General features: G+C 38.0%; 1 protein-coding gene, 2 long non-coding RNA genes and 1 other non-coding gene across 5 annotated transcripts in view; 3 read left to right on the top strand and 1 right to left on the bottom strand.

The window, feature by feature from the left end:
- The first annotated feature begins 544 nt into the window (after positions 1-544).
- Positions 545-18,127, top strand: LOC102743074 (uncharacterized). 2 transcript variants are annotated; one of them, XR_434225.3, is made up of 5 exons: positions 545-676; positions 3,452-3,564; positions 3,826-3,890; positions 4,076-4,210; positions 17,936-18,127. It is a non-coding gene; the product is annotated as an uncharacterized LOC102743074 (long non-coding RNA). The 2 variants fall into 2 exon arrangements; XR_004076086.2 differs by having other exon boundaries at positions 599-746.
- LOC145720913 (uncharacterized) lies at positions 753-2,966 on the top strand. The gene is made up of 2 exons (XR_014144217.1): positions 753-1,218; positions 1,435-2,966. It is a non-coding gene; the product is annotated as an uncharacterized LOC145720913 (long non-coding RNA).
- Positions 3,663-3,751, top strand: LOC115941321 (small nucleolar RNA SNORD87). The gene has a single exon (XR_004076088.1). It is a non-coding gene; the product is annotated as a small nucleolar RNA SNORD87 (small nucleolar RNA).
- The window catches only part of MCMDC2 (minichromosome maintenance domain containing 2), a 31,857-nt gene continuing 13,152 nt past the window's right edge, over positions 5,795-24,499 (bottom strand). The window contains exons 9-14 of the mRNA XM_031029351.2: positions 23,414-23,619; positions 20,816-20,982; positions 20,130-20,309; positions 16,350-16,492; positions 12,476-12,585; positions 5,795-6,446 (exon numbers count right to left, since the gene is read on the bottom strand). Coding sequence (XP_030885211.1) covers positions 6,280-6,446; positions 12,476-12,585; positions 16,350-16,492; positions 20,130-20,309; positions 20,816-20,982; positions 23,414-23,619 — 973 coding nt within the window. The 3' untranslated portion in view covers positions 5,795-6,279. The remainder of the gene's footprint in view (positions 6,447-12,475; positions 12,586-16,349; positions 16,493-20,129; positions 20,310-20,815; positions 20,983-23,413; positions 23,620-24,499) is intronic.

Below are 24,499 nucleotides of genomic sequence, written 5' to 3'. Positions count from 1 at the left end.
TTAGAACATGTTCATAAACAAGGCACGTGACTGCTTTACGAATGCTGTTTATAAATGCTCTATTATTATCTATAAAACAGCAGCAGTAGCTGTTGTTAGAAGAGAAATATATAGCAGCTTCCTTTTTTTCTGGTAACTGGTTCTTCTGTTGTGTGTGAAGGGGTCGATTCCAGATACCCTTACTCTAAATTGGGATGTCCAATACCACCAGTTTTTTACGCACTGAACTACGTGAGAGAGTAGAAGACTAAGCAAATATAGTGTACTAGGAATGGGAGACCCTTCGTTTTTGGAGCATTTTCCGCTCTCTTCGGTCCATTACAAACTAGGAGATTAAACATTTGCATACTCAGTGAATGGCTCTAGGTGAAGTCCTCGTGAGCCTTGAAAGCCTCTACGGAGTTCCAAACGGCCCCCGCCAATAGGAACTTACGTTGCGGCACTCCACCGCAGGCCGAGATGCCAGACCTCCCGGCGGCGCCACAAGTTGGGCGAGATGCTGGGACCGCAACCCCGACCACCCGCTCTAGCTCTCAGCCGGCTCTCCGCCGCCGGGCGAACGCCCCAACCCCGGGCAAGGGCGGGGCCAAGACCCGGAAGAGGCGGGGCCCGGAGCGCCAAACGCCCAGCGGAAGAAGCTGTGCTTTCTTTTCCGCGCGGCCAGCGAAGGATGAGGGTGCGTGGAGCGCCGTCAGCCAGGCGGGCCGGGCGGCGGGGTGTGCGGGCCAGTCGCTGGGCTCTTCGAGGTGGGAGTCCTCGCGGTCTTACTTAGTTCCCCCTGTTCCTGCCGGGAGCCTGATTCCGTTCCGGAACCCGTGCCCGCCTCGGGCCTTCTGCCCTTGGGTGCCCGCGCCCTGGGCCTCCGACCCTTGTCCGAGCGCAGCCGAGTGGTCTGCACGGCCGCGAGGTCTGCCCGGGAGGCAACCGTCCCCTTTTTCTTCCCCCCCGCCGCCCCAGTTGACGGGGCCGGAGCTTACTTCCGGGTCGTTGGCTCAGTCGCATTTTTTTTGAGTAACCAGCCGCTACTCTTAACCTGACCCTTCTCTTTAAGTAGACCCTGGCTTCAACTCTTCTAAGCTCAAAAATAATAAAGGGCCTTCTCAGATTCAGGTGGTTCCGAGGCGGTTGGAGGGTACGGCGGGTGGGTTTGGTGCTCCTCCCCGCCCTTTTCCGAAGCCGTTTTATATCCCCAGCAAAGCCTTGAGTGCGGCCTGGAAGGTTTTTTTTTTTTAAAGATTTTATTTATTTATTTGAGACAGAGAGAATGAGAGAGACAGAGAGCACATGAGAGGGGGGAGGGTCAGAGGGAGAAGCAGGCTCCCTGCTGAGCAGGGAGCCCGATGCGGGACTCGATCCAGGGACTCCAGGATCATGACCTGAGCCGAAGGCAGTTGCTTAACTAACTGAGCCACCCAGGCGCCCGCGGCCTGGAAGGTTTTAAGGTCCCCTAAATGGGCTGCGTATTTACCCTTAGTAAGGGAGCATTTTGTAAAATGGGGAAGGGATTATCTCTAGGATGTTAAGACAACCTTTACTTAACTGTACTTTGTGATTGGCTTTTAAACTTGTTAACAGCAGTTTAGTAACAGTTCTGGTAGGGGTTTAGTAGAGTTAATTTGTCGCATTTGTGAGTCTTCCTTTGTAAATATGCTCTGAGTGGTATTGAAGTTGGAGAACAATAGGTACTGTATAGATTCCCGCCCCTCCTCTACCCCCAGGCCATAAATGCCTGCTTTATCCTTAGATGTTTGCGTTTATATAGAGATGTGTATTTCTGAACATAATACGGAAGAAACTGGTCAACAGCTGGGAGACTGGAAAAAACCACTGCCTATTCAAAAACAAGTTATTAATGAATACTTCACCGATGAGACTTGGTATAATCCTGTGATTTTTTTTGTTCCCTTCCCCAAATATGTTGCTGACAACAAGGCAACTGTAATGGCTGAAAGTAGGTTTTGGTTTTTTTGTTTTTTTGGGTTTTATTTATTTGACAGAGACACAGCGAAAGAGTGAACACAAGCAGGGGGGAGTGGGAGAGGGAGAAGCAGGCATCACTCCGAGCAGGGAGCCCAATGCGGGGCTGGATCCCAGGACCCGGGGATCGTGACCTGAGCCGAAGCAGACGCTTAACGACTGAGCCACCCAGGCGCCCCTGAAAATAGTGTATATTTGGTATTAGTCATTATTTTGAGGCCTGAGGGGCTTGAATCCTTTTTATTGGTAAATATTGGGATTTTTTTTTTTTAATTTTACAAACTAAATGTTTGGTAAAAATAATGTAGGTAATTCCTGAAGCATAATAAATACAGAGCCCACCAAACCATTTAAGAACGGTGATTTTATCAATACAGTGGCATCTTATTTCTTCCGTGTCCCATTCTCCTGCCTTCCATCCTGAGGTGCCTATCATCTGGGCTTTTGTATCCATGTCTCTTAGCTTTTTGAGCTAAGTGGGATGGATAGCAGTTTTATTCCAAATAATGTACCCCTAAACATGCTTGTAGGCTTTACAGAAATGGGATTATGCATGTAGTTTTCAGTAGTTCCCATCAATCTCCTTACTGAAATTTTCCAGTTGGAATTATTCATAACTAATAGTTTGTGTTTCTGATATTGATTATGTGAAATTATTTCCAGACTTGAAAATGATAAATTGTTTCGCAAGGTCCAACATTTGATGTGTCTTCATAAATCATTTCCAGTAGCTGTCTGATTCAGTGATTTATCCTCCTGGGGTGCTGCGGGATATGATCTGTGGCCCTGGCTATTCCCTTTGCACTACCTAAGTGTGCTTTCAGGCAACCTGGGACTTAATTCCACAAGACTGTCCAATAATGATGCCAACATAATGTATCTGCTCTAAAACTATATTAGATTTGCCATTGTGATGCTTTAGTTGGAGGTCTGCACACTTGTTTTTATATACCTAACCTTTAACCTGATTCCTATCTCATCCTTGTCAAGCTTGGAGACAGAAAAGCAATGGCTAGAGTACTCATTAGGACCATCATGTCTTAAAATCGATACTGCCCCAGTAAAGAACATCATATGTATCCACTGTTTTTCCTATTCATGCTAATAAACCCATTTCCAGCTTGGAAAGATCATTTATGGAATTATTAGGGCCTAAACAGTCAAAAGTACTAATATGCTCAAATCATTATAGACATTTTAAGTTTGGGGTTTATCTGCTTTGACTACCAAAAAAAATTAAGCAGAAAGTACTTTGTTCATTAGAGATGTGTTAAACAATAGAAAAATTTTTCCAGTACATGGCCTTAATGTTTAGTTTTTATTAAAAAGTTAGTTGGGAGTCAGGAAGGTTGCAAATATTATGTTTATGGTTCCTGATGAGAAGGAAGAAGTCTTACTGGACCATTCCTACATAAAAGATGCCAAACAAACAGATGCAAGTACAAATGAGAATTTTAAATATTTTAATTTCCAGGTGCAATAGAGCCTATGAGGTGAAGATGAATGAAGGTTGTCCTGATGTTTTCCAGAAACTGCTCACAGGATGGCTCTGGTAAAACCACTAGGAGCACAACTGCATGTAATGAGGTACCAAAAGTTAATGTTGTGCTTTTTTATGTATTTGTGGTACTGTTCATGAAGAGCAGTACCAAAAATGTTTAATACATTTTTGACATAGGGTAAAAACTGGCACAATGATGACTTAAATTACTTTTTGCCGTTTACCCAGCTGAGGGTTTCTTTGAAGAAATAATTTTAAGACTGAGATGCCAGTAACCTATATTGTTTATGTTAATTACACAAGTATAATGCAATTTTTAATTAAAATGGGTGAAATATTCTTTTCAGCATATAGGTAGCTGCAGATGAATATTCAAGTGCAAAACTGTCGTGGTTAAAATTCATTGCCTCAAGTAAGTAATTATGATTTGTCAAGTAATCACAGCTATTAATAATTTGAAAGTATCTGAAACTCCAGAGGGCTAGGGCCATTTCCTGTTAAATTGCCTGTGTGTGTCAGGACTATGATTTCTTTTTGATTTTTGACTAGGGAATGGTTTTCACTGTTGGTTTCTAATTTTTTTTTTTTTTTTCCTAGAGGCATGCAATTGGAAGGAAAAAAGAATTGGTCAAGAAGACATGAAACAGATGAAGATTAATATTTTATTTAACATTGATCACCTCACAATAAATTATGTAGAAAAATACATGTTGGAGTACTTGTAATTGCTAGGCAAGTAAAGTCTATTATCTTTAAAAAATATCAAATGTTTAAACAGTTCCATTTTCATAATCACTAGTCAGACTTGGTTTTGTTTTGTTTTTTAAGATTTTATATATGACAGAGATAGAGCAGGAACACAAGCAGGGGGAGTGGGAGAGGGAGAAGCAGGCTTCCCGCCGAGCAGGGAGCCTGATGTGGGGCTCGATCCCAGGACCCTGGGATCAGTGACCTGAGCTGAAGGCAGATGCTTAACAACTGAGCCACCCAGGCACCCCATCAGACTTGTTTTTAACATACTTTAAGTATAGTATGTTCTTGTCAATAACTAGCTCATTTGTGAACCGATGCCCTTTCTTGCCTTAGGGGATTTCAGCAAACTAGAAAACCATGGAGGTATACCTAAAAAATAAGTATTTGTAATCTCCTAAACACCTTAATGAATTCTCTCTTACAAGTAAAGATTTCACCTGTGACCTACAGTTTGTTTAAAATTTAAGTCTTATTTTATTCTTTTTTACCTTTGAATAAAAAAGTAATCCTGGGGTGCCTAGATGGTGCAGTTAGTTGGGTATCTGACACTTGGTTTCTGCTCAGGTTGTGAGATGAAGCCCATCGTCAGGCTCTGCACTGAGCTTTGAGTATGCTTAGGTTTCTTTCCTCTCCCTCTGCTCCCCCTCCCTCGCTTGCTCTCATGAATGAATCTTAAATGATAATAAAAAATTTTTTTAAACAATTGCTCTGGGAAAAAAAGTAATTCAGGTCCTAGTACAAATAATGTTACCTGAAGGAAAATAGTGACTGGACAGTCCAGTCTGTCCAGGACTTGAGGATTTACAAGAATTCTAAAACTAGGGGCTGCCTGGGTGGCTCAGTCGGTTAAGTGTCTGCCTTCAGTTCAGGTTATGATCCCAGGGTCCTGGGATGGAGCTGCTCTCTGCTCAGCGGGGAGTCTGCTGCTCCCTCTCACCTTTTGTGCTCTCTCTCAAATCTTAAAGAAAAAATTCTAAAACTGAATTCCTAACTGGAGACTTAGGTAAATCTTGCTTTTCCCCTGTTGAGTCCCACAGCATATCAATTACCTGCCTTTATCCAAGTTACAATTTCACTATGGCAAGTCAAACAGTACAAAACCTATACAGCAACAAAGAAGCCACAAAGTAAGGTCTTGACTAGAATTACAGAACTGTAATAAGTAAATTGTTTTTAAAAAACTAGCTTTGCTTTCTGAATGCAAGTGTCTGGGACTAGTGAATATTCACTATTTTTGAATGATATGTCAAAGGTCCATAGAGAGATGGTTAAGCTCCATGAGGTACCAGTTTCCAAAGAATCAGCATGGTAGTATCTGGGTAAAATAGGTGGCAATTTTGTGATGACATTTTCCTTTTAGTAAGATTTATTTATTTTAGAATTTCTCTCAAGCTTTGGAAAATGAAAAGGATTTGGGGATTTTACAAGTTAAGTATATTTTCTCAGTCTTACTCTCCCCAACCCACCCCCTGCCCCACCTTTCAGAGTAGATCTTTTCCCTCCAAAAACAAAGTGGGTTTGCAAATTGGTTTCTTCACCTTTTGGTACCTTTCCTGTAACCAATTAGGTTTAAAGAGCCAATTCTTGCTCTTTGATTTGATTTAAATTCCTTTTTTTTTTTTCCATTTAACCTGGCTTAGAAAATGGGAAATATACAAGCTTTCCCTTACTCCATAATTAGGGCTTCCAAAATGATATAATGGACATAACACTATATAATAAAGTATGAAAGCTCCTTAAATTTGAGGCTTCTGTTAAAAGAAATTGCTGTTGCCATTTGTCAGGTTCACAGGTGCAAGAAAAATGGTTTAAAATTATTTGTAGGTAAATGTTCTCATTTAAAGTGTTGTTGCCATCTTGTGACAAATAGTGGGAACTACACAAAAGTGATATTTTACATTGCTTAGTTTGTAAATCTTTCATCCTGAGACCATATTTCATACATTCAGGATAGCGTTCTAACATACTACTGTACACAGTACTACCTGAAGCATTACTTCAAAATCACATTTAACTTAAATATGAAGAAAATAGTGTCCTCAGATTGGCTATTCATCACTAGTGAAAAGAGTTGTCCCAGGTCCATATGTGGCAATAAACTGTTGGAGCTGCTGTTGGCACTGAGTCAAATAGATATCCCTTTGCTCTAAATATTCTTCGTTATACAATTCAAATGGAAATACTGCATTTGGAGCAACACAAAATACAGTGGCCCCTAAGTAAAGAAGGAAAAAAGTGTAAATGAGAATTACTTAAAATGCTAAATGTGTGGGGCGCCTGGGTGGCTCAGTCGTTAAGCATCTGCCTTCAGCTCAGGTCATGATCCCGGGGTCCCGGGATCAAGCCCTGCATCGGGCTCCCTGCTCCGCGGGAAGCCTGCTTCTCCCTCTCCCGCTCCCCCTGCTTGTGTTCCCTCTCTCACTGTGTCTCTCTGTGTCAAATAAAATCTTAAAAAAAAAATGCTAAATGTGAAATCACATTTTCAACAAAATAGTAGGTTTTAAAATTAAGTTCTGACTTATTTAATAGGACTTTTTTTTTAAATAAAGATTTTATTTGTCAGAGAGCACAAGCGGGGGGAGTGGCAGGCAGAGGGAGAAGCAGGCTCCCTGCTGAGCAAGGAGCCTGATGTGGGACTCAATCCCAGGACCTTGGGATTGAGCTGGGATCATGACCCGAGCTGAAGGCAGACACCTAACCAACTGACTCAGGCATCCCTTAATAGAATATTAATAATCATGTAAAGCTGACCTGTTTTTGAGACTCATGAGACAGTTTTGGTACATGCACAAACTTACCAGCGCCAAGAAGAAATATGTTGATTACATTTTAAAGTTTTGAAACTACAGAAATTTATCTCTTGACGTAATCATTACAGTTTTGAACCTGAATAGTGATGTGAGGAGGTGGAAGTAGTAGGGAGAGAAGGTATTAGAAGGTAGGGAAACACTTTGATGAAGGTTAAATGGATGATTGAGGATAAAGACATCATTGTATGTTTCATTGTTGATTCAATGAATGAGCACCTACACTGTGACTGGCCAGGTGTACAGTTGCTAGCCAAGCAGACAGTGCCTTTCTTCCTAGATCTGTCTGTCCTCAGTAAATACTTACATAGCCTCAGACTTCTGCCACTGCTCCCTTTATTACTCCCTTTATCTTACCTGAATCTTTGCTGTCCCTTGAGAACACTGCCTTCTTCCCTGTGGCTCTCTCAGGTGAAGCTGCTTTTTCTCAAAACACCTCATACCTTAGTATCACAAGACAGAGACAGTGCCTAACTTGCTGCCCCCTTGCAGCTACCAGACCATTCTCACCCCTGCTTTCCTCTGAATAAAAATCTTTCCTCTAATGCCCAGTGCCCTGGGCTTATTACCCTTTCCCTTCCATGGTAAAGTCATCAACTAGTTCTCAGCACATGGCTCACAATCTTCTTCTCTTCCCTAATACCTTGCCATTCAGTGATTTCCATGTGAATTACTCGTTTAATTCCAGACCTCCCTGTCTTGACCTTTTCCCTTCTACCTCCACTATGCATAGTAAGGTCACAGGAAACTGGTATCACCAAAAACTTAAAAACCATTAGTTCAAATGTCCCCTTTCCCTACACTACCTACTTCCAGCTTCTAGGTCTTTTATCTCCAAGGCTTCTAATCAGCTTCCTTCAATTCACTTTCCTTTTTTAACCTATTTAAGAATCTCTCCCAAGCCAGTCCCCCAACTCCCTTGCCCCCTGCAACACTCTGTCACACTCGCCTATCAAAACCTCAACTCTGCATGAGCCCGTTTGCTTTATGCCTGCACTCGGGCTGCTAGACAGAAAATCACCTAATTGGCATTTCTTGGTTTCACTTTAAATGAATCAGAAACCTCAAATGGATGGGCACTTGAACTGCCAGACAACCCTGCTGGGTTTGTCTAGCACAACTGTTCTTCTGTCCCCCACAACGTGACTATTATATTCCATTCTCTCCTCAAACGTTTTGTTTTTAGCTGATGACCTTGTGTAGAGTATATGACCAAATCGACAGACCTGATTCTGTATCCATTTGTCTTCCCTCCTATAAAATGAACTGACTTTTCTATTAGAGGCCAATACCTACACATGTGCTCTGGATCCCATCCTCTCTCACCTTTTAAAGGATTTTACTCCTTTGATCTTCCCCTGATTCTGTAGTATCATTAGTTTACTCTCTGTTGCACATCATAAGATCTATTTATTCTTAAAAAAAAAAAAAGTCCTTGGGAGGCTGTTAAACGGTTAAGCGTCGCCTTCGACTCAGGTCATGATCCCAGGGTCCTGGGATCGAGTCCAGCATCAGAGTCTGCTTCTCCCTCTCCCTCTACTGCTGCTGCTCTCTCTCCCTCCCTCTCCCTTCCTCCCTCCCTCTCTCTCTATCAAATAAATAAAATCTTCTTAAAAAAATCCTTTCTTGGACCACACATCCTTCTCTGGCTAATACCCTATTTTTCTTCCCCATCTTTATAGTCAAACATCTCAAAGTTGTCTATGTGCTATTTCCATATCCTCACTTCTTATCCCACCCAAATCCCACTCCACTGAAGTAGCTCTGATCACTGACACCTATATCCCCTAGGTTGCCAAATCTAATCTTTTATAACTACACGTGATTTTCTTTCTACATTTTAGCTGCTACTTCTCAGTAGCAGCTCTCCTTTGTTAGTTCCTCCTCCTCAACCCCATTTCTAAATATTGGAATTCTTCAAGGGCCATCCTTGGAGTTCTTAGTATAGTCTCTCTCTAGGTGATTTCATCCATTCCATGGCTATGAGTACCATCTCTGTGCTGATGGTTCCCAAATTAAATTTCTAAATTAGAACTCTCATCTAAACGATTCTTGTATCTGTCTATTGGTATCTCTGTAGGATGCCTCAAACTTATATCTATCATTTGGTTTTTCTCCCAACCCTTTTTCTCTTTTTTTGCTAGTCTTGGCAAATGACACCATGATCCACTCAGTTGCTCAAGGCAGAAGCTTGGGAGTTTTCCTTAATTCTTCCCTCTGCCCCAGCTTCTAAATCTAGTTCATGAGCCAACCTATTGGTTTTTGTATCCAAGAAAAATGTCCCTGAGTAGGGATCAATTTCCTGCTGTTATTTTTTTCCCCTTTTTTTCCAATTTCTTATTATGTTTAAAGTAACATTTAAGGAGGTTTAACATTGTTTTTTGCTTAAAGACTTAAAAATCTTTTTGGGGCGCCTGGGTGGCTCAGTCGTTAAGCGTTTGCCTTTGGCTCAGGTCATGATCCCAGGGTCCTGGGATCGAGCCCCACATCAGGCTCCCTGCTTGGCGGGAAGCCTGCTTCTCCCTCTCCCACTCCCCTGCTTGTGTTCCCTCTCTCGCTGTGTCTCTCTCTGTCAAATAAATAAATAAAATATTTTTTTAAAAAAAAGCATTCTTTTTTTAATTTTTTTTTTAAGATTTTATTTATTCATCTGAGACACAGAGAGAGAATGAACAGGGGGAGAGCAGAGGGAGAGGGAGAAGCAGGCTCCCCGCTGAGCCAGGAGCCCAATGTGGGGCTCAATCCCAGGACCCTGGGATCATGACCTGAGCTGAAGGCAGAGGCTTAACCATCTGAGCCACCCAGGTGCCCCGAAAGCATTCTTGATAAAAAACTAACACACATTTTTTTAATGTACTATAACGAAAAATTGCTGCCTATTTTACTATGGTATGCCATCGAAATTGTTAAGACACAACAAGAGCGGTACCTGGGTGTCTCAGTCGGTTAAGTGTCTGCCTTCAGCTCAGGTCATGATCCCAGAGTCCTGGGATCAAGCCCTGAATGGAGCCCTGCATAGGGTTCCGTGCTCAGTGGAGAGTCTGCTTCTCCCTCTCCCTCTGCTCCTCCCCTCCTCCTCTGCGCTCTCTCTCAAATAAATAAAATCTTAAAAAAAAAAAAAAAGACAACTAGATATCAATAAGACAAAAATGTGTGTCTTTGAACTTAAAAACTATGGTATTATAATATTAAGGACTCCTGTGGTAGAATATGGCAATTTTCACTTGGTAATCATTTTGTCAAGACTTTCTTGAAGCATTTAAGAAAGCATTTGCTGAGGAAAATAAAACTCTGTGAAGATTTTTTTTCCTTTAGTTACTTTTTGTTTTCATAATGAATTTGATTTTTTTTAGTTTACTTTTTTTAATTTATTTTTATTTTATTATGTTAATCACCATACATTACATCATTAGTTTTTGATGTAGTATTCCATGATTCATTGTTTGCGTGTAACACCCAGTGCTCCATGCAATACGTGCCCTCTTTAATACCCATCACCAGGCTAACCCATCCCCCACCCCCCTCCCCTCTAGAACTCTCAGTTTGTTTCTCAGTCCATAGTCTCTCATGGTTCATCTCCCCCTCCTATTTCCCCCCCTTCATATTGATTTTTAAGTCTTTTTTTTTAAAGAATTTATTTATTTATTTGAGAGAGAGAGACAAAGAGCAAGAGCGAGCGAGCAAGCACAAGCCAGGGGTGGGGGCAGGTAGAGGGAGAGGAAGAAGCAGAGAGCCCGATGTGGGGCTTGATCCCAGGACCCCGAGATCGTGACCTGAGCCAAAGGCAGACGCTTAACGAGTGAGCCACCCAGGCGCCCCAGAAAGAATGCTTTTAAGTACAGAATAAGAAGAACGTAGGGGCGCCTGGGTGGCTCAGTTGGTTAAGTGACTGCCTTCGGCTCAGGTCATGATCCTGGAATCCCTGGATCGAGTCCCGCATCGGGCTCCCTGCTCGGCAGGGAGTCTGCTTCTCCCTCTGACCCTCCCCCCTCTCATGTGCTCTCTCTCATTCTCAAATAAATAAATAAAATCTTTAAAAAAAAAAAAAAAAAGAAGAACGTAAAAGATAGGGACACATGGCTGGCTCAGTCAGTAGAACATGGACTCTTGACCTCAGGGTTGTAAGTTTGAGGACCCACACTGGGTGTACAGATTACTTAAAAAAAATAAAATCTTAAAAAAAGAAGAAGAATATAAATGATAAAGCAAATTAAAAATAAAAATATTTTTGTATCATTCCTCTTATTTAGTATTGGTTGGGAACCAATGTTTATCTCTTTTAGTACATAAAATTAATTCAGGATGATAATTAACTTTTTCTGGAGATCATGAACCTATAAGACATACTTAATAAAACTTACCATTCATTTCTGTAAGCATAAAGGTGTAAAGCACATACATACAAAAATTTTTACAGAATTTAGAGATTCATGAGCCCCTAGAACTCTCTCCGTATTCATGAATCCCAGGTTAAGAATGCTTGATTTAGATAATTATAGAACAAAGTTCTAATGTTCTAATGAATCTTTGCAAAAAGTTATTACCATATAAATTGAATTTAAGACAAATTTAAGCACTGAACATATACACACAGAAAAGTCAGTGTTAATACATCCTTTAAGTCCCAAGGTTGGGACCAAAGTTTGGTTTCAAGGATGGTAATATTTTATCAAAATTAATGTCTCATCCAATTCAACAAAGACCTTTGTGAGAATAACTCTCTTTACTCTTACTGTAAGAGCCCTTTTATGTTTTTATTAACAAAACCATAATAAACTCATATTCATTTCAAATAATTAAATGCTATAGTCACATGATTGGTATACCTAGCAATTCAGAAAGGTGGTGATGCCAGATGATCACATTTTCTTTGGCTATGTGCCTAACTCCATTGAGGGGGGCTGCTTGGAAATTAAATGTTGCATGTTATTTTAAAAGGAAGATGAATTTAAAATCACTTCATGTGTTGAATTAAGTACATGTTTTTTCAGAATTCTATAAGTGTTGCAGAAGTTTAAATATCCAAGCAATCATGCACCATAAGGAACTTAACAGATGATACTACCTATAAACAATCAGTAAGTGTTCAAATTCAAACAGGCCTTACCTGATAAAAATTTATTATTCTTTAAAATAATACTTAAGATATATATAACATTTTATTTTAACAGACTAAGAATATTTAAATATAATTATTTATAGTGACCATTGACAAATTTGGGGTGCCTGGGTAACTCAGCCGTTAAGCGTCTGCCTTCGGCTTAGGTCATGATCCCAGGGTCCTGGGATCGAGCCCTACATCGGGCTCCCTGCTCCGCGGGAAGCCTGCTTCTCCCTCTCCCACTCCCCCTGCTTGTGTTCCTGCTCTCGCTATCTCTCTCTCTGTCAAATAAATAAATAATATCTTAAAACAAAACAAAACAAATTAATAGATTACCATATTTCAGTGTGAGAGATGTTTCAAATAATAAGGCTGCAATTAGTGCATCTTCTTTAAGCACTTTATTCCTTAAGTTCAGTCGAGCATGGGATTCAGCTAGGGAAACTCTGAAAAAGAAAACTGATGCTAATCAAAATATGTTGATATTATAAAGATAATATATATTTTGGCAGGAACAAACCAAGACATATGTGTACATAAGCCATACCTTAAAGATCAGCATATTTTTACTTAAAAAAAATTCAGTTTCTTTTCAAAGCATGTTTTTCCTACCAAGTTCAATAGGCTATTCCAGAACAAGCAAATATCCTGACTTGTTATCAAAGACTTGGTTTCCACCCTGACTTGTCTTTATTTTCATTATTCTACACCCTCTTCCCCAAGTTCTGTTCAGATAAATACACAGTTGGGAAAATTAACGTAACTAAATATCTCTTATAGATATCTTTGGTGTTTTCTTCCAGTTCTTCATCTATTTAAAGTCCTCATAGAATCTTGAAATTTTAGTTTTGGAAGAGACCTTAAAGTTCAGACTCCCATCAGATAACTGAATTTTCTCTACAATATCTCAGGCTACTTATTGTCCAGTCTCTTTTGAACTTTTCCTAGGGCTCACTAGGAAGCCAGTCCTTTATCTTTTATTTTTAAACTAACTTTTGATTACCTAAAAAATCTCCCTCAAGCTCTCATTTGGCATATGTAATGTATTTGAATGATTGCTGAACTTGGAAATCAGAAAACCTGGGCTAAGTCTTTAGAATTTACTAGCTGTGTGACTTCATATTTACTTTCTGGGATTTTTTTGAAGCTCAGGTATAAAATGGGGACAATAATAATTCACAGTTATTATGATTTCAAATAAAGCATTTGAAAATTTTGGGCCTCACCCACAAAGATTATATAAATTTAAGCTGAAATTGGTTTCACTGAAATTTCTACCCACTGGTCCCTGGTTCTGTTTTCTGAGATTATAAAACAAGCCTAATACTTCTTAAATATGACAGCTCTTCAAATATTCAAAGAAAAATTTCCTAATTGCCCTACATTTTCTTTTCTCTAAGATAAAATATTCCTAGCTCTTTTAATATGTCATAAGACATCATTTTCAGGCCCTTCACCATTCTGGCTACTTTCCTCATGACCAGATTTGGTTAATATTCTTTTTCAGTATAGTACTACAGGTGTGATTTAACCAACAATGTAGAGGTGAGGCAGAACAAGCATTTTTTTTTTTTACTCTAGATACTATATTCTATTAACACAACCTGAATTCACAGTATTATTAAGAGCCATATTAAATTGTTTACCCATATTAAACATAAAAAGAATGAAACCTCAAGTTTTTTTCATATTAAGACATCAACCTTTTCTTATCCATTCATACTTGGTTAGACCAAGATCATCCTTTGAGTCTATGGAGATCTCTCCAGAGTTATTTTCAAATTTGACTATAATGTTCCTGATGCCCTCACCTAAGCTCCTTCTAAAAATGTTGACCCCAAATGAATATGTATAAAGCTTTTCAGGGCAAGAAAAGAGTACCATTCAGCTCTACTCTAGAAAAGCAAGGATGGTGTTATTAGGTAACTGTCTATAGAAGAAGCAGGAGAAAAATTTAAAGTTTATGACTCTTCTGAGTTCACTTTGTTATTTCCTAAACTCCATCTCCACTTCTAGTGTTTATTTCTACAATGGGAAGAAGTAGAGTTATCACATTAAATTTAACTCTGCTTTATTTTTGGATCAATATAGTCAAATGTAAACTAAGGGGGCGCCTAGGTGGCTCAGTTGTTAAGCATCTGCCTTCTGCTCAGGTTGAGCCCTGCACCGGGCTCCCTGCGTCGGGCTCCCTGCTTGGTGGGAAGCCTGCTTCTCCCTCTCCCCCTGCTTGTGTTCCCTCTCTAACTGTGTCTCTCTCTGTCAGATAAATGAATAAAATCTTAAAAAAAAAAAAAAACCCAAAAAAACAAATGTAAACTGAGATATGAATTTAAATATCTTTTTGCTACAGAGAAAAAAATAAGAAAATAGGATTTTCAAAGCTTTGACTATTTGAGTATTGATTCGAGTATTTTATTGTTTAAAAAAATTATTTTTTAAGTAGGCTCCATGTCCGATGTGGGGTTTGAACTCATGACCCCAAGAACAAGAGTTGCATGGTTCACCAACTGAGCCAGCCAGGCACCCCTGATTTGAATATTTTAAATATTCCTTCAGAAAATGGAAAACATAACAAAATTCCGTTCACCATTTTAAAACATCACAGTTGACTTCTGCCTTATCTTCAGCACTTTTTTTCAGGTCTATGAAGATAAATATACAGCTAGGAAAGTTAACTAAATATATTTATCTTTTGTAGACCTCTATCTGACATTTCCTGCCAGTCCTTCACTTATTTTATATTGCAGTTATAACAAGATATTTATTTATTTAATGGATTATTTTACCCCTGGTCCTACTTCATGATTTGTTTGAAATTACACATTAATTTAGAAGTAATGGTTTATCAATAGGGGACTGTTTAAATTATGGTACAGCCACACTGGAACACAGTAAAACTATAATGCAGCTATTAAAACAGAATAAGGTAATTCCTTATGTTCTGATAGTATTATAATATGTAAACCATGCATGATTCCACTTGGGCAGAAGGAAAAGATCTATCCATATGAATATATATTTATATTTAGATCTTTCTCAACTTACAATGGGTTTACATCCCAATAAACCCACTGTAAACTAAAAATATCATGTCAAAAATGTATTTAATACACCTAATCTACCAAACATAGCTTACCCTAGCCTACCTTAAAAGTGCTGAAAACACATTAGCCTACAGTTGGGCAAAATCATCTAAACAAAGCCAATTTTATAATGAAGTGTTGACTATCTCACATATTTTATTGAATACTGCACTGAAAGTGAAGCACAGAATGGCTGCATGGATACAGAATGGTGTCCGTGTACCAGTTGTTTACCCTTTTAATCTTGTGGCTGACTGGGAGCTGCAGCCCATTGTCCAGTAGGAGAGAGTATCCTACTGCATATTGCTAGCCGGGAAAAAGATAGAAATTCAAAATTCAAAGTATGATTTCTACCGAACATGTACATTTTCACACTATTATGAAGTTGAAAAATCATAAGTCGAACAATCCTAAGTCGGGGACCGTCTATACATATAATATGTTTAAGTAACATATTCATCTAAAAATATATAGCATATTCAAATAAAGTATGTATTTAATATACATCATATATTTAAATTACATATGTTTGTACATGCTAGTATTTGAATGGATAAGTTTTGGAAAAATACACAAAAACTGTTAACAGTGATTATCTCTCTAGAGAGTGGGACAGCAATGGGTAGAGTTAGCTGGACACCTTACTCATTATTTTGGACTTTTACTGTGTCCATCTTTTACTTTTATAATAAAAATTAGTTTTTAAAAATAACTTTTCAAAGAACAATAATAGATGAGTCTATTGAAGTATTTAAAAGTACAGGGAACAATGTACTTAAAAATAATTTTTTCTAGGTTCGTCTAAAAAATACCTGGAATATAAAAAAGCCATATTTTAAAAAACAATCATTTGCATTTGAAATCAGTGCACTTTACTTAGACACATTTTATACAGAGGTTCTGATACAAAAATAATTTCATGAAAACAAATATTGGAGGTTCAAATGATGTAACAATATAACAAAAGGAATTGTTGTATCACCTTAAAATCTTTTGGAGTAAGGTAAATTATAAACCAACCAACTAGCAATCAAAGAAAGAAAGAAACAAGTGAAACATAAATAAATTAATTAAACACATCATTTAAAAGTCAATACTGGCTTTAAAATTTTAGATTGAATACCTACAAGTATTTTAATGCAGATGCTGACAGTTTTGATCCACTTATAGAATCTGTTCTGATTCTTCGACTTGCTAGATAATAGCCATGAATCATTCTTTCTGCCTCCAAACTGAATTCTACATTCAAATTCTTTGCAAAAGCCAGCAGCTAAATTAAAAGTGTGAAAAACTTAAGAAATTCAAACTTAAATTCGAACTTTATTATAAAATCTTTATTACAAAAATCCAAAGTTTGCATATTTTATTTACATCAAAGTTGATTAAATATCTGGGACCATCTCAAAGTCATTGAGTACTTTAAATCATCGTCTTATACTTGTAAATATTGTTAAAGTTTAGCCAGAGTAATCTCTTCCTCCCTCTTAGTGCAGAAATGTTCTGTGCAACATATTTGAATGAGGATCAAGGCTTTGCTTCCAGTGGAGTAAAGGCTCACTTAGATCCTTTCAGTGGGAGAGAGGCTTCCCCCAGCAGTTCATTTCCCTTTGAATAGCTTTAATTCTTTGACTATTTATTTCCTTAAAACTTTCTCTCATGGGCCGTAGAGCTACCTGCCTTCACGTTACTTCTTTTCCTTCCTTTTAAAGAACACAGCTGAACGCTAGCAATGTGGGAGGCACTGTGTTAACCACTATGAAGGTGGGCCTTGGAGATTAAGACTTCCAGGAAAGAACAAGCCTTCAACATAATGATTAGCACTGTCTTCTCTGAGCTTTGTGCTTTTTTTCTTTCTGAGGATTCCCAGTCCCTTAAATCCTTAATTTGTGACATCATTTCCAGACTTTTCACTACCCTGTTTGTTTTCTGCTTTTTCAACTTAGAATCGAAAGGAAAATTTAATCATAATAAGGTTGCTATTAACTATAATATTATATTTTAAATACAACTTTTTATTTTTTATTTTTTTAAAGATTTATTTATTTATTTATTTGACACAGAGAGAACGAGAGAGAGACAGAGAGCAAGCACAAGCAGGGGGGACAGCAGGCAGGGGAGAAGCAGGCTCCCCACTGAGCAAGGAGCCCGATGTGGGGCTCGATGTGGGGCTCGATGTGGGGCTCAATCCCAGGACCCTGGGATCATGACCTGTGCGGAAGGCAGACACTTAACGGACTGAGCTACCCAGGCACCCCCTAAATACAATCTTTTAAAGGATCTGGATATGTCCTGTATTAGGTATGTCCTGTCTTCTTTATTCTCCTTACACTCCACAGTTCCCTCTAGACCTTAAGAACTGGATAATAATATTATTAATAATCTCAGTAGCCCTCTCTAGGTTTTATCCTATGGAGTCACAGTAATGTGCCACCTATCTCCCCCTTCAGGAAAGGATTCGCTCCCAGCTCCTGGGAGTGCTGTCAGCATTGGCCTCTAGGTATCAACCTCTTTAGGGAATGCCTCAAGAAAGCCCGTATCAAATGACTGAGGTAGAAGTGGGGCAAGTGTTACCAAAAAAGTCTACTTCTGTCCAAAGCAAAACAATTCTGGTGGGTCTCTTTAACTCCAGAGCTCACTGTAGGGCTATCTTTGGGCCTGCATCATAGGTTGACTCCTTTCTCTGCTCAATCCTGTTTCCTTCTCCCTTCCACAGGTATTAATAGAAGAGCTAGAAGAGCACTCCTGAGTAAACAATGGCACACTAAATTCATCTTGGTCAGCCTCCTGGAGAGCCCAGGCTCTGACACACTACATCCAATCTGTTTTGTGTAATGGACAAATTTATCTTCTGGAGAAATCATTTTCGCTGTTTCACAACTCTAATAAAGTCCAACTGTTCTCTACAGTCTGAGGAATCAACTATAAATTTTTTTGCCTGAGCTTCAAGGCTTATTGTAAATTTGCCAAATCCTAATCCCAATGACTCTAATTTTTGCTCCAGTCAGCTATGTCTTCTCATGGTTTTCCATGTATATTCATTTCTACTTCTGTCTTTGCTCCTACTTTCATTCCTGTTTAGGATGTCCATCCTTCCTGTCATCTAAATCTTACCTTTTCTTGAGGCTCAACTAAGGTCTCACCTTTTTTTTTTTTTAAGATTTTATTTATTTGGCAGAGAGATACACAGCGAGAGAGGGAACAGAAGCAGGGGAGTGGGAGAGGGAAAAGCAGGCTTCCCGCCAAGCAGGGAGCCCGATGTGAGGCTCAATCCCAGGACCCTGAGATCATGCCCTAAGCCGAAGGCGGACGCTTAACCAACTGAGCCACCCAGGTGCCCCAAAATCTCACCTCCTTGAAGTCTTCCCAACTCTTGCATTCTACTTGACATCTTCCTTCCTGAATTCCTAAAATACTTAGAGTTAGCACCACCCAGGTTAGCACTTAAACTGTCCCTTAATGGTTTCTTGTATCTTATTTTTATCTCAATTAAATGAAAAACTATTTAAAGAAGATTTATTTTTCTGTGAGAACATAAAAGAGCAGAAGTAGGCTCATATATATAAAGGATTCAGTAAATAATAAATCCCAAGGGGTTTTGTTTGTTTGTTTTTCAGAGAAAAACTGGGCAAAAATTTCTCTAGGTCATTAGTGTGTCGGTATATTTAGTACCCTAATTCCTAGAGATTAACTACTTTTTTTCTTATATATTAAAACAAACAGGAGTGCCTGTGTGGCTCAGTCGGTTAAGTGTCTGACTCTTGATTTCGGCTCAGGTCATGATCTCAAGGTTGTGAGAATGAGCTCCATGTTGGGCTCTGTGTTGGTCATGGAGCCTGCTTAGGATTCTCTCTCTTGGGGCACCGGGGTGACTCAGTTGGTTAAGTTCCTGCCTTTGGCTCAGGTCATGATCTCAGGGTCCTGGGATTGAGCCCCACATTGGGCTCTCTGCTCAGCAGGGAGCCTGCTGCTCCCTCTGCCTGCCTCTCCCCCCTGCTTGTGTTCCCTCTTTCTCTCTGTCAAATAAATAAATAAAATCTTAAAAAAAAAAAATTCTTAAAAAAAAAAGATTCTCTCCCTCTGCTCCTCCCCCAAATATAAATAATAAAAAATAAATAAATAAAACAAAAATACCTGATTTACCATATTCTTTTTCTGTTCTAAGCTATGTGAATAAACAATGCTCATAATTCCGTTTTAAGTCCACCTCAATTTTCCTTTTACCCATGCAGTCTACCTACAAGGAAGGCAGGTATGAAAAAAAAATTTTTAATGACTCATAGATTCCCACTCCCAGTATTCCTGCCCTTTATCTATCCTATCTAGGTACTTTAACTCTACTGTGGACAGATTTCTCAATAGTCAATATTACAAGGGTGTCACTTGTAGATACTTGTGTACCTTTAATAGCTACAAAAATCATTACTAATTTATATCACCTACTCTCAGGTTCTCTGAACATGCTGCCCATGTTTTCATGGCAGGACACTGAAATGGGTTAGTGAGTCATGACAGGTATTCTGTAAAGTCAGAACTCTGAAGGCATTTATATAAAGTAAATCCCTTTGAATAATCTGTAAAATGTAAATAACTGTATACCTGTATAGCCTCTCATCATAATTTTCCATAGAAATATTCTATTGGTTTTCTTTTTATTGAGATTTTTTAAAGCTATTTGGACAGAGGTGCAAAGAATTAACTCAACATTTTAATATTTATGTCCTTACGCAGTTTTTTATTTATTTATAATCCTAAATATTTTCTATACAATGTCCTTAAAATATTTAAAGGCTGAAAGTGACTTGGAATAAAAGAAATCTAAATAAAGAAAACTGAGAGCTCAAGTGAGTTCTATTTCAATTGAGAAACATTGCACAGGTATGCTTGGTACTCATTTTTCCTACCTGTACCTTTTCAAAATCTTCAGTTGTGAACTTCTTAGAAGCTACATAAAGCTGCCCTTCAGGATCAGTGGCTTTCTTTAAAGTATGTTGCACAGTAGAAAGAAGTGGGTAGCAAGGAGATGATTCATTGCAGCTAATCAATAATCCAAATGCCTCTAGGAGATTAGCTGGAATCAAACTGCAATCCTACATCAAATGAAAATGTAAAAGACAAACATTAAATTCTGGCATTTCCACAAATACTTTAGAAATAATTATAAATTAAGTATTGTTTATAATTATTTAAATTATTAACATACATATATTATTAAAATATTTTATTATATTAAATTATATAACTATTTTTGTTTTATTATTTGTTACTACTAATTATTATTTAAAGTGATTCCTGAGTATCATGGGAACTTAATATGACCAATTTTTTGAATGCTCCTTATTATTTTCTTACACATTATTCATTAAAGCCTACTCTACTGCCTATTCAAATAATAATTTCTACTAAACAGACACCCACTTTGCATGACTAAAAAAATGAAAATTTTCAAACAATTGTATCATTATTTAGTTCTAGTACCCGATTAAAGATAGAAATGGGTTAATAAAATATTAAGAACAACAAAAACATTGAGATTAAAATCTGTGATTAAATTCCCTGAACAACATTCTAAAAATAAAATATACATACACCTTACCATCTGACCAATTAGAGTGTTGGTTTTCTGCATATTCTTCCTTGAAGATGAATCCATATCAACAAAAGACCAAAAACTGCACTGAACTGGAAAAGTCATTTGTTGATTAACATCATCCCCAAACTTCTTTCCTGGGATGTATACTGTGATGCTTCTGCTTTCCACAACTAAGTCAAAAGACATTATGCATTTACTATTTAGGTTCATTTTGGTCTATATATCCACAAATTAATAACAGATATTATTGTATAGAATTTTACTCTCTAAATGTTGGACAGTAAAGACACAAGTAAATTTGGTTGTTTTGAAAGATGTGGCTAAATTAGAGGATCTGCCATAAAAAGAACAAGAAAAATATTTGAACGTTTATGTGTCCCATGACTTAATGAGAACAATAGTCTAAAGCATATAGCTGGAATTATGGTCAGTGTCTGGGTGGAATAGGCAGAGGGTTAAGAGACTGGTCATGTAGGTCATGCTTACAAGGGGGGCTGAAATTAAGCAATGTTCTTTTATGTGGAAAAAAAGAAAGCAGGACATGCATGTAAGAGTGAAAGAGGGTAAGACTTAGAGAAAATATAAACTACAATGACTAGGGGAAAATATATCTCAAATCCAACATGTTGAAAACCAAATTCATCATTTCTTCTCCTCAAATGACTCTGTGTGCATTACTCACAATTAGGGGTATCACTATTCAACTACTTAAAGCCCAAATAAAAAATGTAGAAGCAACAAAATCTCCTTTCTATCCATCCTTCACCCCTTATAACCATTCAATCTATAGATTCAATCCAATTCCTAGGATTCTATCTTTCAAATATTTCTCAAATTAGTCTTCTCTTCATTCATGATAACAGAGTCTTTTGTCTATATTTATCTTTCTCTTGGGTCATAAGATAAATATATATTTTTAACTCTATAGAAAGGCCAGAGCAGTTTTCAAAATGGTTGTACTATGTTATACTCTCATCAAAAATATATAGGAATTCCAGTTTTTCCACATCCTTGGTAATATTTGTTGTCAATTTTTTTAATTTTTGCCATTCCAGTAGCCAGGGCCAGCTACTTATTATGTGGGCCCAGTGTAAACTAAAAGTTAATCAAACACAAGGGAAAAGCTGCTGTTAAATGTACTAATATATAAAGCTTTTTCCTTTAAAAATATTTTATTACTGGGGTGCCGGGGTGGCTCAGTTGGTTAAGCGTCTGCCTTCGGCTCAGGTCACAATCTCCAGGTCCTGGGAACCGAGCCCCACATCAGGCTCCCTGCTCTGCAGGGAATCTGCTTCTCTCTCTCTCTCTCTTTCCCTCTGTCCCTCCTCACTGCTTGTTCTCTCTCTCTCAAGTAAATAAATAAAATCTTTAAAAAAATATTTTATTACTTATGAAATGTAATAGGACTGATGTGGAGAAATTAGAATCTTCATCCTTTACTGATCGGAATGTAAAATTGCATAGCCACTGTGGAAAACGGTTTGGTGGTTCCTCATTAGGTTAAACATAGAATTACCTTATAATCCAGCAATTCCACTTCTAGGTATATACCCAAGAGTTGAAAGTAGGGACTCAAACAGATACCTGGACTCCAATGTTCAGAGCAATATTATTCACAATAGCCAAAAGATGGAAACAACCTAAGTGACCCTCAACAAATGAATGAATTTTTTTAAGTGGTATATATATAAAATGGAATCTTATTTAACAATAAGAGATCTTGAATAGACAAATTCATAAAGACAGAAAGTAGAATAGAATTTACCAGGGGCTGGAGGTAGGAGGGAATAGGGAGTTATTGTATAATAGGTACAGAGTTTCTTTTTTTCTTAAAGATTTTATTTATTTATTTATTTGTCAGAGAGAGAGACAGAGAGACAGAGCACAAGCAGGGGGAGTGGCAGGCAGAGGGAGAAGCAGGCTTCCCGCTGAGCAAGGAGCCTGATGTCGGACTTGATCCCAGGACCCTGGGATCATGACCTGAGCCAAAGGCAGACGTTTAACCAACCAAGCCACCCAGGCATCCCTGGATACAGAGTTTCTGTTAGGAATTATGAAAAGTTCTGGAAATGGAGAGTGGTAATGATTACATAACATTGTGAATGTGCTTAATGCCACTGAATTGTACACTTAAAAATGGTTAAAATCGTAAATTTTATGTTATGTGTATTTCACCATAGAGGAGAACTCCTTCAACTTGGAAAAAAACATCTACCAAAAAACCTACAGCTAACATCATATTTAATGATGATAAACTCAAAAGTTTCTTGCAAAGATGAGGAACAAGACAAGGATGTCTCTTTTTACCACAGTTTTTCAGCATCAGAGTGGAAGTCCTAGCTAAAACAATAAGACAAGAAAAGAAATCTGGGCCAATAAAAACTCACATGTTAGCACAACTGAGAGCAAAAGCTAAAACAGTGCATTTGTATATCAAATTCCTCTCTTTTTATTAATGAAGGTAAATGAGAAGTATCATTTAATATAATTTCTCAATTCCTAAAATGTGTACAATACAATCTTAACTGTTAAGTAACTCCTTGACACTGATGAGACTGTAAGTTAAACAGGTAAAAATTAATTAGAAAAAATATTGTTCACCTGATTGAAGCTGTTCTAGTTTATCTTTTTTGTGTGAAGCCAAGTCTCCCATAAAGCAGATACCACCTTTAGCTAGCAGAGCACTGCCAGCTTGAATGCTAACTGCGCCAGTTCCATACTTATTTCTGGATAGAGTGGGAAAAATTTCAGTAGAGACTGGATGACGTATACCACGGGGCACAAGGTTTATACTAAAATTCAAAAGCCTAGGAAAAAATAAATTACTCATTACTATTATTCAATGTTTGATTTTCAAAAGTGATCATGTATAACAACTACATAATTAAATTTAATTTGAGTCAGTGTTTAATGAAAATTTTTTCTAATATTTTATTTTTAAGTAATCTCTACACCCAACATGGGGCTCAGACTCACAACCTCGAGATCAAGAGTTGCATGCTCTACTGACTGAGCCAGCCAGGTGCCCCTAATGAGCACCTTTTCTAGGGATAAAAACATATATAAGACATGGTCCTTAACTTAGAAAGCTCACAGCCTAGAAAGAGAGACATAAACAAAAAACTAAAACACAATGTGTTTTCATGAGAACATTCATAGGAGAGTATTATTTCTTCCTGGAAGGAAGTCAGAGAAAGCTACAGAGAGATGACATTTGAACTGGGCCTTCCTCTTTATGGATTGCTTTCTTTTGTTTATTCAGAATTTTCACATTTAGGCTTGCCAGTAGCCCATAATGACTATCCCTGCTGCCTATGTATCATGGTAATTCTTGATACATCTTTCTGTTTTCTGATCTCTTTGCCAATTGCCTCAGCCCCTTCATTTCTCAAACTTAAATTCTAAGAAAGGATTATGATTGTCTTAGCTTTCAAAACCTTCCCACAGAAATCATAGCTTGCTGGTGCAATCAACTATGATGAGCTGACATAGACATCCAGTGCAAAAGAGGATGAAGCAGTATTCTTTAAATATGGATAGGTAGATGCTATAAAATTTCTAGTGTATATGCCATTCCAAGGAATATGGATGTTAGTTTGAAGATATATAAAATGGGGGAATGAGATTTAGAAAGAAACTTTTGCAAGCCTTTAAAGCAGTGGTTTTCAACCCCAGCTCATATTAAAA

This window comes from Leptonychotes weddellii, chromosome 4 (assembly GCF_054177405.1).
Source record: "Leptonychotes weddellii isolate Sample4059 chromosome 4, ASM5417740v2, whole genome shotgun sequence".
Lineage (NCBI taxonomy): Eukaryota > Metazoa > Chordata > Mammalia > Carnivora > Phocidae > Leptonychotes > Leptonychotes weddellii.
This window is presented reverse-complemented; position numbering and strand designations above follow the sequence as displayed.